Below are 12780 nucleotides of genomic sequence, written 5' to 3'. Positions count from 1 at the left end.
GGCTACACTCCAGCCTGGGCGACAGAGCAAGACTCTTTCTCAAAAATAAATAAATAAATAAATAATAAAAAATATTTTATTTAAACCTTTATGTTGAACTTAAAAGTTCCTTGAAGCTTTGCTTTGGCTCTTAATTACTGATATGTTTTTGAGTATAACATTTTGAAGAAGCAAAATGTGAAAAGACTAATTTGCTTTCCCGCTGAGTTTTAGTTCTCGAAGGCAATGGAACTGTTCTTATCCATTTCTGCCTCTTAGTACCTTAAACCTCAGAGATGCTCACTAGTACACTTTTCACTTGGATTTATCTTTGGTTTCATCAGGTGGATGTGCTACAAAAATCTAGAACGTAAGAGCCAATGCAGTGTAGGTTCTGTGACTATCCTTGTTAAGTGTTACGGTTTTCTAATCCTTCACAAATATTTTTTTCCCAACACAAAGCACCATTATCTTTTCTCACAATTTTCTACATAGTTTGAGTCCCATGAAGAGGTTATGGTTTCTAAAGAAAACATGGCTACTACTATGCTATCAGGGTTAAATACTTTTTCTTTTTCTTTTTTTTTTGGTCTGAGACGGAGTTTCACTCTTGTTGCCCAGGCTGGAGTGCAATGGCATGATCTCGGCTCACTGTAATCTCCATCTCCCAGGTTCAAGCAATTCTCCTGCCTCAGCCTCTCAAGTAGCTGGGATTACAGGCATATGCCACCACGCCAGGCTAATTTTGTATTTTTTTAGTAGAGACGGGGTTTCACCATGTTGGTCAGGCTGGTCTCGAACTCCTGACCTCAGGTGATCCACCCACCTCGGCCTCCCAAAGTGCTGGGATTATGGTGTGAGCCACCACATCTGGCCTATTGGTTAAATCCAAGTAATAACTCAATTTCGAAAAAATTGCAGAAAAGCTTATTAAAAGAAAAAAAAAAACCACAAGACTTACCTCTCGTAAATTTGTTACATGAACTAGATATTATACAGCCAAAAAAGGACAGAGATGATAGTACCTGTTAAGATCCTGGTTCATTTCACAATATGAAAAAGTTGATGGGTACTTAGTAGCTTTTTTTTAAAAAAAAATAATTTTATTATATTATACTAGAAAATGAAAATATTAATGTTTTCCATTCAGAAAAGTTTAAATGACTCTCTAATTTTGGTTTAAAGTTTTCTTCAATTTATTCAATGCTCTAAAAAAAAAAGATAGAAAAGCATTGGGTAATTTGCACTGCTTAACTGTAAAAAGTTTTATGTGTTTGGAATAGAATATTCTTTAATTGGCAGGCAGAGAATGAAAGCCAAGCCAAATAACAAAATATCATGGGTTTTGATCACTTAGAAAATTACAGTGAATCAATCTTACCTAAAAGGAAATTCAAAAAATTCCCAATTGTTGATAATACATGTCTCCTGACATACAGGGTCCATCTTGCAACAAAAAATGGGCACAGTGCTGAGTTCAGAACTGCAGAGTAAATTTATTAAGTGGCTCTCGGTTAAAATGACAAATGATGATTTGAATTCAATACATTAAATTGCTGATAGAATTGCAAATTTCAACTGAATTTACATTGAGGCTTAGCAGTGGTAGTTGGCTACAAATGGAACAGTTTATTACCTCTGAGTTTTTGAGGGCAAGGAAGACATAGAAAAAAAATTTAGGGGTGTGCAACACAGTGCTCAGAAATAAATTTTACCATAGTGAGAACAAAACCACAATGACATGTTAGTATCGCTGTGCAGACGTCATGGTTGAATGCCTGCATTTTGTTCCTTCACGGTGGCAGCCCCCTTGGTTCATCAGTTCTCACTCATGTTTGCAGCTCCTTCACACGCCCCGGAGCTTCCCAAGTGTGCCACACAAAGTAAACAGCACAGTGAGTGGAGGCCAGCAGACCCACTCGGCCCAAAGCAAAGCCTTCTCAGTTATGAGACTTTTCTACAGAAGGGACTTCAAAGTCTAAACAGACCAGAAAGAGTTAAAAAGATCCTGCTTCTTCTTAGAGAGGGTCAAATATACATTCTGACACATAAGTGAGAAACAATTCTGTTTTAGGGAAAGTGCCCATTGCAATCCGGGTACAAAATTTCAACAAAAAGAAAAGTAAAACTGAATGATCTTCTCCCCCTCATTCCCTAATTCATAGAAAAATAGTAGGTGTGACTTTTGTTTCAAAGCAAACTGAAAAATGGTTAAAGGGACAATTTACATTATCATTACCTTTTCTAGTTGAAAGTCTATGAATGACATACATAAACGTACACATCACAGCAAAAGACTCAAGAACTAGTGGTTAACATGATACTGGAAAAGGTGAAGGATAAAAATTGGTGAATGAAGGTAGTTGGGTGGTCTACAGGCGAGAACACGGTCACCAACGGCAGAATGCAGTAGCCACCTGCAATCCTAATCATTCAAGCTTCCGGGTGGTACGTCCCACTTCTAAAGCGGTCCTCCTTCCCGGGCAGCCGTGTCTCGAGGGCGCCACATCAGGAATGAGGGCCTATGCATTGCTTTGTCCCAAATTCCAGATAAGAGCAACATGTGGGGACATCTGTGTCGTAAGACTGATCCTCAAAGTGGATTTGGCATTTCTTCCCCAAAGCTGATGAAATAAATACTTGAGAACCATGATTTCTACGAATTATTCTGTATTTCAGATTTCTTTTCCTGCAAAAAATGTCGTGTATACTGAATAACAACCTTTGATCGATTTATTAATTAGAAGCTATTTATACCAGTAGAAAAATACCCATTGTATTTTTCTATTTGTAAGACTATTTTTAAATTCATAAAAATGGTACCGTACTGGCTGTGACTAGAGTTCCAGTTTTTGGTGTCTCATGTGATACGGCATCAGGAGGACTTACAAGGCTGGAGGGGAGCGAAACTGTCTTCCTAATCTGTTATTATTTTAAAATGGTTAAGGGTGGCCACATCTCCGGGGCTTCTCCTTTAATGTAAAGTCCCATTTGGAATAGCACTTAAAATCTGGGACAGGTCAAATCAGCTGCTACTCTACACGACCGTGTCTGCAGTACAGGCGTGGTGAGAAGACCTACACCTCCCTCTGCAGAGTCTCAGCTACACTGTTGGCAGCAACGCACCGGCCCCGGAGCACAGATCGCCATGGCCGGAGCCCACCAGGACAGCCGCCTTGCACCACAACCAAGCGCCTCACAGTGCGCAGTCGAAGGTCTGGGACTCATTCAGCGCTGCGGTCGGAGGGTCGGGGCGCCTCGTCTGGACAATTTTCTGTTTGGGGTTTTTTGTTTCTTCTTCCTCTTCAGTTTCACTTTCACAGACATGAACCACCACGCTGGGCGTCGACTCCGTTCCTGCGTGAAGTTCGTATTTCTCTCCTAGCGGAGGTAAAAGCAAAATAAGAACCATGACAAAAGCATCTCTTCCAGCAAAAAGAACTCTGTTGTCTCTTGCAACGTTTTGTTCTACTCCTATTTTAACGGGTGATTCTTGTTGTTTAAATCTTTAAGTCCTATGTCAGAGTATTTTATCTTGTTTTGGTGTTAGAGATTTGATACTTTAAGGCTCGTATAAAATGTTGTTGTTTCAGTACTGAGGTCTTGGGAGTTAAAATGCAAATGCTAATTATTGTTTTATGAATAATATGAGTGAATCTGTTTAATTAATTAAGTAATTAATTTGAGATGGAGCCTCGCTCTGTCGGCCAAGCTGGAGTGCAGTGGCATGATCTCGGCTCACTGCAACCTCTGCCCCCTGGGTTCAAGTGATTCTCCTGCCTCAGCCTCCGGAGTAGTTGGGCCTACAGGTGTGAGCCACCACGCCCAGCTAAATTTTTGTATTTTTAGTTGAGATGGGGTTTTATCATGTTGGCCAGGCTGGTCTCGAACTCCTGACCCCAAGTGATCTGCCTGCTTTGGCCTCGCAAAGTGCTGTGATTACAGGTGTGAGCCACCGCGCCCGGCCGAGTCAATCTGTTTAACTTCAAAATGGTTTCAGTTTTCCTTTGGGAGATACTTGTAAGGATTCAGGCAGCACAGACAATCCGCTAATTATAGGACCTTGGATATCTAAGATACAGCTCTAACGTCTAAAACAGCAGAGTCACTTCTTCCTCAAAATGCCTCTTTTATTCCCCCTCAAGAGACATAACTCTGTCTTGGGTGGACAACTGTCTGAACCAGCATCATATCGGTTTCTTATATGATTTTAAAAGGAAGAGAGGTAGAGAAAGTAAAGAGAAGGAACAGAGGAAATGAAAAAGAAGTGACAAAAATATTGAAGGAATGAGATGATATCACCACCAATTCCTTGTAATGTAGTCAAAGCAGTTGTTGTTTACCCGATACTTGGTGGGGCTGGGGAGAGAAGGCACCTAATATTCACTAACTGCCTATCAAATACTAGCAAAATTTGTAGTAGTAAAAATTGCAGTTATATTTACTGAATATTATGTGTACATCATTTAATACTTATTTTTTATTTTTATTTTTGGAGACAGAGTCTTGCTTCATGGCCCAAGCTAGAGTGCAGTGGTGTGATCTCGGCTCACAGCAACCTCCGCCTCTCGAGTTCAAGCAATTCTCCTGCTTCAGCCTCCTGAGTAGCTGGGACTACAGGTGTGAGCCACCATGCCTAATTTTTTGTATTTTGTACTTCATCATGTTGGCCAGGTTGGTCTCGAACTCTTGACCTCAAGCAATCCGCCCGCCCTAGCCTCTCAAAGTGCTGGGATCACAGGTGTGAGCCACCACACCCGGCCCTCATTTAGTACTTATAACCACACTGAATGGTGTATATGATTCTCCCTACTTTGTAGATGGAAAAGCAGAAGCTCAGAAAATGGAGGCTACGTAACTTGCTCAAGATCACAAAGCAAGTAGATGCCACAGCTGGAATTTGAACCCAGGTGTGTTTGACTTTATCCTCTGCTCTAATCATACTGCCACAATGCACACTGCTGAATACGATCTTCAATATAAAAGTTTCTTGGGGAAGAAAAGAGGAAAAATAGAAGTTTATTACCTGGTCCCAATTTGGAAACAGCACAGAGTAAATCATAATTTATAACAGGCATCGCATCTTCGCTCTGCTTCCACCCCACCGGGGGAGAGGCTGGAGGAGAGATGAGGAACTGCTTGACAGGCTGGGGCGGCAGGAGATAGGACTTATCCCGCACTTCACCAGACATCTGCACCTGCAGAGAGTGAGATGCTCAAAGCCAGTCTGCAAACTGGGTTATGTGTTCTTCCTTATCAACTTTATGTTTACTGTTCCATCTTTTTGTAGAAAATTAAAAATTTCTCTTAAATAGTCTATAATCTCCAAGAGGGTGGGACTGGGTCTGTTTCGCTCACCACTGGCCACTCAGTGCACAGCACATGGCCACACATAGTAGATGCTTCATAAATATTAACTGAATAAAAAATAAATGGATGGGCTGGGTGTGGTGGCTCACACCTGTAATCCCAGCACTTTGAGAGGCCGAGGCAGGTGGATCACCTGAGGTCAGGAATTCGAGATCAGCCTGGCCAACATGGTGAAACTCTATCTCTGCTGAAAATACAAAAATTAGCCGGGTGTGGTGGCACATGTCTGTAGTCCCAGCTACTTGGGAGGCTGAAGCAGGAGAATCACTTGAACCCGGGAGGCGGGGGATGTGGTGAGCTGAGATTGCATCACTGCATTCCAGCCTGGGTGACAGTGAGACTCCATCTCAAAAAATAAAAAAACAAAAATAAAAATAACAAATAAATAAATAAGTAGATGAACAGAGAAATGAACGATAGTAACTACTAAATTCCAGTCTTAGAAGACATTAGATTATATCGACATCTTTTCATTTAGGTTTTTCTCGGAAGGCAAGACAAGAAACCTTTTTTTTTTTTTTAATTTAAAAGGGAGACTGTAAAAAATGCTTTTTGAAAATAAAACAGTGCACTTGATACACGAGTAATCTCTTGATTTTGCCCATTCTTCTCAGAAGAAATTCGTTTCTCAGCGAGTCACACGAACGCAGGATTAGAATATACTAAGTGTAGCCAATTCTTGGTACCCTACAGGGTCCTCTGCAATTTCAAAGTCGAAGATTTGTACAGTTCTGTGACCTCCCTGGTTCCTCATATGAATTATGGAACACAGAAAATGATTTAAGAGACCATTTTCTCAGTTTTCCCAAGGATTTCATGTCTTATTTCATGTGTGCCATTCTAGAGGCACAGGAGGTAAGTTAGTTCCCTAACACTAGGTGTCAGGGCGTAACCCACGCAGAATCCCAGTTGAGCAAAGCTGCCAGAAAAATCAACTCCTTCAACTGCTAGTCTCAGCAAAACAAAGTTAGGAGGTAAATGTGCTTAATAAATACATAAAATTATGTATCTATAAAATAAAAGGAAAATATTTTTGTATTATTTGCTGATTGAGATGGTTCATTCTGTACACCTCTGCTATAATAATATAGAAAATGGTGAACTAAAACTATTTTTGGATGGAGAAAAACAAGCTTAGAGAACAGTGTTCTTTGCACTGTGAAGTACCTGTGCAAAATACAGCTTTAGCTTCTGCCCATTGAAGTCTGTTTCGTGGAGTTCTATTCGCGCTCTTGCTGCCGCTTCAGGTTTGCTGAAATTTATTCTGACTCTTCTAAAGCTTTTAAACAGCTGAAAAGTAACTTGGTCATCATAGATGGTGAAGAGTGCTTCAAATCTTTCCTACAATTAAGGAGCAGCAAGGCAAAGGGAATGGGAGGGGAAAAAAAAGAAAAATCTTGAACAGAAGGGGAAATTTAAATCATGAAACCTAAGTAATTAAGAACTCATTGTAAGTTAAACTTTTCTCCTAAAACAGTATACTTTTCTTGCACATATACAAGAACAGGTATCCTGTAATTTAGCAATTGCACTTACTTTATGTATTTTTTTGAGATGGAGTCTCATTCTGTCATCCAGGCTGGAGTGCAGTGATGTGATCTCAGCTCACTGCAACCTCCACCTCTTGGGTTCAAGTGATTTTCCTGCCTCAGCCTCCAAAGTAGCTGGAATTATAGGGGCCGGCCACCATGCCTGGCTAATTTTTATATTTTTAGTAGGGATGGGTTTTCACCATGTTGGCCAGGCTGGTCTTAAACTCCTGACCTCAAGTGATCCATCCACCTCAGCCTCCCAAAGTGCTGGGATTACAGGCATGAGCCACCATGTTGGGTCGTGCACTTATTTTAAGTGTAATTAACTTTATTAAATATTGTCTACATTCAAAGGTTATAAAACAAATGCAAGATATAAGAGAATGATACAAACATGCCCAATTCTAGAACACCGCTATTGTTCTGATGTCCTCGGTGCAACAAGGTTAGTTTTCCCTGTCACATTCCTTTCCTCCTTCAAAGCTGTCATTTCTGGAATTTTATCATTCCCTTGTTTTTCCTTATAGTTTACAACATTTATTTGTATCTCTAAAAATGTTATCATGTTATATATATTCTTCCACAGCTTGCTTTTTTTGCTTAGATCTTGCTGCTGAGGTTCTCCCTTGCTGCTGTGACTGTTTTGTTTTTTTGTTTTGTTTTTTTTTTGGAGATAGAGTCTCACTCTGTTGCCTAGAATGAGGTGCAGTAGTGCAATCTTGCCTCATTGCAGCCTCAACCTCTAGGGTTCAGGTAAACCTCCTGCCTCAGCCTCTTGGGTAGCTGGGACTATAGGCACCTGCCACCACATCCAGCTAATTTTTTGTATTTTCAGAAGAGACGGGGTTTTGCCACATTGCCCAAGCTGGTCTCAAACTCCCTGGGCTGAAGTCATCTACCCCTCTTGACCTCCCAAAGTGCTGGGATTATAGGTATGAGCCACTACACCCAGCAAGACATCCATTTCTAAGTACTGTTTCAGCTGTTCGCCGCCAGTTTGTTTAATTTTTTTTTTTTTTTTTTTTTTGAGACAGGGTCTTCTTGTTTTTGAGACAGGGTCTTGCTATATTGCCTGAGTTGGGCTCAAGTGATCCTCCTGCCTCAGCCTCCCAAGCAGCTGGGAGTACAGGCATGTGCTACCACACCCAGCACCTGAACAGTTTTGATATGTTTTATTTTTATTTTTTAAAATAGAAGGCAGAGCAAAAATAAAATAAAATAAAATTAGCCAGGTGTGGCCACGCATAGTGGCTCACATCTATAATCCCAGCACTTTGGGAGGCTGAGGTGGGCGGATCACTTGAGGTCAGGAGTTCAAGACCAGCATAGCCAACATGGTGAAACCCTGTCTCTACTAAAAATATAAAAATGAGCCAGGCATGGTGGTCAGCACCTGTAATCCCAGCTACTTGGGAGGCTGAGGTGGGAGAATCACTTGAACCTGGGAAGTAGAGGCTGCAGTGAGCCAAGATCGTGCCACCGCACTCCAGCCTGGGTGACAGAACAAGACTCTGTCTTTTTTAAAAAAAAAAAGAGAGAGAGACAGAGTCTCTCTGTTGCCCAGGCCGGAGTGCAGTGGCGTGATCAGAGATCTCACTGCAGCCTCGAAGTCCTGGGCTCAAGCCACCCCCACTACTTCAGCCTCCTTCAGCATGCACCACCACACCTGGCTTTTTTTTCTTTTTTTTTGAGATGGAGTCTCGCTCTGTCGCCCAGGCTGGAGTGCAGTGGCGGGATCTCGGCTCACTGCAAGCTCCGCCTCCCGGGTTTACGCCATTCTCCTGCCTCAGCCTCCCGAGTAGCTGGGACTACAGGCGCCCGCCACCTCGCCCGGCTAGTTTTTTGTATTTTTTAGTAGAGACGGGGTTTCACTGTGTTAGCCAGGATGGTCTCGATCTCCTGACCTCGATCCGCCCGTCTCGGCCTCCCAAAGTGCTGGGATTACAGGCTTGAGCCACCGCGCCCGGCCTTTTTTTTTTTTTTTTTTAAAAGAGATGAGGTCTTGCTATGTTTCCCAGGCTAGTCTCAAACTCCTGAGCTCAAACTATCTTCCTACCTTGGCCTCCCAAAGTGCTGGGATTACAGGCATGAGTCACCATGCCTGGCCACACCTGGCTAATTTTATTTTATTTTTGTACAGAGTCTCAATGTCTTGCCCAAGCTGGTCTGGAACTCCTGCGCTCAAGTAATCCTTATGCCTGAGCCTCCCAAAGTGCTGGGATTAAAGACGTTAGCAACTGCACCAGTTGATTCTAAATACTCTCTCATTTTTCTTACGATCGCTCCTTGTCTCATGAATTGTTTAGATGTATGTTTCTTAAATTGCAAATAGATGGGAGTTTTTTATGTTTTTAATGTCTCACTCATTTTCACTCTGATTGGAGTAGGCTATCCATAGTGATAGTAATCCTTTGACAGTTTGAGACTTGCTTTTGGTTTAATGTCATTGAATTTCACAAATCTTCTACATGTGCTTGAAAAGAGTGTATTTGTGCAGCTGTTTGGTACAGTATTATAAAAATGTTCAGTATATCCAGCTCATATTCTTTACAAGTTTTATATCCTGATTTTTTGGGGGGTCTGTTTTAACTATTATCAGGAAAGATCTGTTAGATTTTCCCACTATCAGGTGGATGTGTTATTTTTCTGTGTAATTTGGTTACTTTCGTGTCCTACATTTTAAGGCTAAGTTATCATGTGCGTACAAGCTTATAATTGGTTTCTCTTCCTGGTGAATGAAACTTTTAATCATTAGGTAGTGACCTTCTTCATCTGCCAGATAAAGAAATGTGCTTTGTTTTAAAGTCTATTTTGTCTGGTATTGATATAGCTGGTGTAGCTTTCTTTTGATTATATATTGCATGGAAATCAATTTTTAGCCTTTACTGCTGACCTTTATGTATCCTTATGTTTTAGATATATCTCATAAAAAGAATACATGTGTGTATAATGCATGTGTGTGCCTGTATGTAAATAAAGGCAGTTTGACACTGTCTTTCCACTGGAGTCCACTGTTGATTGCTGATATTTTGGGATGTCTACTATCTTATCTGTTTGTCTCAGATTTTCTGTGTTCATTTTTTGTTTGTTTGTTTTCTTTCCAACTATTTTTTCTCTTTCTCTATTTTCTTACCGTGAATGAAATTCCTATGAAAGATGCTAATGTATGTTTGGCAACGTCTTTAAAGATGCCTAACTCCCTATGGCCACAGCTTCTCTTTCACAAAGGCAAAACCATCAAACCTTTTTCTCAACATTCATACTGGGACTATGTAATCACAAAAATAGCATTTTGGGGTAAAAAGCATTGGAAGAATATCTGAGCACAAATCACTTTATATAATTTGCAGTGTATCTTCTGAATATTTCGAGATGGACTAGAGAAAGAGAGCAATATTTGAATCATTCATGAGGCTGAGAAAAAAAATGGTTGTTTTCCTATCTATTAATGAATTGGGATAATGAAAAGCCTAATTTCAATCACCAGAAGAAACGCAACATTAAATTTTCTTTACAGAAAACATATTTAGGCAATGGTTTAACAAATGAAATGTAATAAAACGGATCTAAGAAACTTCTCAATACCTTTAGAAGTATCCCTTAGGCTTGGCAATGGTAACACAATAAAAGGAACCTATAAATTAGCTTTGTTCTTGCTTGGCCTATGTAAAGATCTTTCAATGATCTGTTGATTCTGAAGTGCAAATTATACATTCCCTCATTTATTAGCTTCTCTCAATGTGAACATTTACTTGCCACTTTGCACTATTTCTCCAATTGGATAAAATATAAAATAATTTGTCCTCTGATATTTATTCTTTGTGTTCAAATACCCTTCATTCTTGAGGAAACATCATTTATCCTAAAGACTATGTATTTTTTGTTGATTCATTTAAAAAAATAAATTATGCCGGACCTTCTACTCAGCCTGGCTTTTCAGTGGACTGCAAGCTGCTTCCAGCAGGGGGCAGTTTTAAGATCAATCCTATTCTTATTTACTACAGTATTTCCATATATTAAAGTAATACAGAAAGCCACGCATGGTGGCTCACGCCTGTATTCCTAACACTTTGGGAGGCTGAAGCAGGCAGATCAACTTGAGGCAAGGAGTTTGAGACCAGCCTGGCCAATGTGGTGAAACCCTATCTCTACTAAAAATACAAAATTACACACCTGTAGTCCTAGTTACTCTGGAGGCTGAGACATGAGAATTGCTTTAGCCTGGGAGGCAGAGGTTGCAGTGAGCCCAAATTATGCCACTGTACTCCATCTTGAGTAAGAGAGCAAGACTGTCTCAAAAAAAAAAAGTAATCTAGATAAATAATAAAATATTATATAGCTTTAGTAAGGATTTAAAAATAGCATATCAGTTTTTAAAAGGGAAGGTGAATAGGTAAATATATTAAATACTGATAATTATTATTGCTTCTGGATACATTTCAAAGTTTCTTCAGCATCCATTTCAAAGGTGGCTAGCTTTGTCGCTTTTAAAGAGAATGAGAATTGAGATTTTCCAAAATCACAACCCATTTGGTTCTTGGTATTAGTTTATTTTAAATGTATTTTAAACATTAAGAAAATATTAAAATTCCCATATGATATAGTCAAGAAATATTAACACTGAACACAATGGAAATTAAGAACTAATTAAGAACAGCTTATAAAATATTAGTACTTTGTAATTCTATACATTAAATATTTTCCTTACCCAAGGTAAAAGGACCATGTATTATCCCTAGTCCTCCACAGCAATGAATTTTTCCTAGTACCAATGCATTGTATGACAGAAGCTACCTTGCAAACAGCTACTTGATAATCATATCCTTCTTCCTTTTTCCCTTCAAGATACTTCTTTTTTTCAAATTCCAGAAATACACTGTAACTGAATGTAACATGCAGATGACAGCAATGGGTCATGTGGCTCGCTAGCTCACTCTCTCTCTCTCTCTCTCCCCCACCTAAAATCCAATACCTGTGATAGGACTAAGAATTATAACAAAATGGCCAGGCACAGTAGCTCATTCTTGTAATCTCAGCACTTTGGGATGCCAGGAACTTGAGACCAGCCTGGGCAACACTGCAAGACCCCATCTCTACAAACAAATTAAGTAATTAGCCAGGCATGGTGGCACATGCTTGTAGCCTTATCTACTCAGTTGGCTAAGGTGGGAAGATTGTTTGAACCCAGGAGTTCGAGGCTGCAGTGAGCCACAATCGCACCACTGTACTCCAGCCTGGGCAACAGAGTGAGACCCTGTCTCTCTCTCTCTCTCTAAAAAAGAGAATTACACAAAAATGAAGCCATGCAAGAACTGATTAGCAAGCTTTTTCTGAATTTTGTGTTCTTTCTCTCTCCTTCACACCCATTTTCCCTTGAAGTAGCATGAATATGGTTATGAAATATGTGAATTCTAGTTGTGAGATGCTTTAGAAGCATGAAGAATTAACTTGGAGGCAAAACCATCAGTTTCCTATTTGACAAAAAAGGTTACGAGCCCTCAGCTGGTAGCTTTGCCCTTCTGTGAGTCCACAGACATCCCTATGTAGATTCCTGATGCTGCCCCTGATAGCCCGACATTAGCACGAAAGGGATTTAGAAGATTGCAGACAGCAGGGGAAGGACATAATCTATGAAAATGGACTGAAAACGACTTGTGATAAACATGAAGGATCTGCAGCTGTTCATTCAAAAACCAAATGACTATTTTTCTCCTTAGAGTTGTTTCAGAAATTGCTCATTTTTATAAATGTCTGAATTCTCTAATGATGTAACATTAACATCATCCTGTTGGGTGATGGCTGCACATTTATTTGAGAAAAGATAATGGGGATTCCATTAAAATAAAAATCATTGGCCGGGCGCGGTGGCTCAAGCCTGTAATCCCAGCACTTTGGGAGG

The 12780-nt window shown here is 40.2% G+C and overlaps 1 protein-coding gene across 2 annotated transcripts in view; it reads right to left on the bottom strand.

Annotated features, from left to right (window-relative positions):
• Positions 1 to 1451: 1451 nt before the first annotated feature.
• RCAN3 (RCAN family member 3) overlaps positions 1452 to 12780 on the bottom strand; it is a 38332-nt gene continuing 27003 nt past the window's right edge. For both annotated transcript variants that reach the window (XM_011945603.1, XM_011945604.1), the window contains 3 exons: positions 6517 to 6690; positions 5006 to 5177; positions 1452 to 3360 (listed from right to left, as the gene is read on the bottom strand). In XM_011945603.1, the coding sequence (XP_011800993.1) occupies positions 3176 to 3360; positions 5006 to 5177; positions 6517 to 6690 (531 nt within the window). In that variant the 3' untranslated portion in view covers positions 1452 to 3175. The remainder of the gene's footprint in view (positions 3361 to 5005; positions 5178 to 6516; positions 6691 to 12780) is intronic.

The sequence above is a fragment of the Colobus angolensis genome, unplaced genomic scaffold (assembly GCF_000951035.1).
Source record: "Colobus angolensis palliatus isolate OR3802 unplaced genomic scaffold, Cang.pa_1.0 Scaffold240, whole genome shotgun sequence".
In the NCBI taxonomy this organism is placed as follows: Eukaryota; Metazoa; Chordata; class Mammalia; order Primates; family Cercopithecidae; genus Colobus; species Colobus angolensis.
Note: the sequence above shows the minus strand (reverse complement) of the source record. Positions and strands in the feature narration are given on the sequence as shown.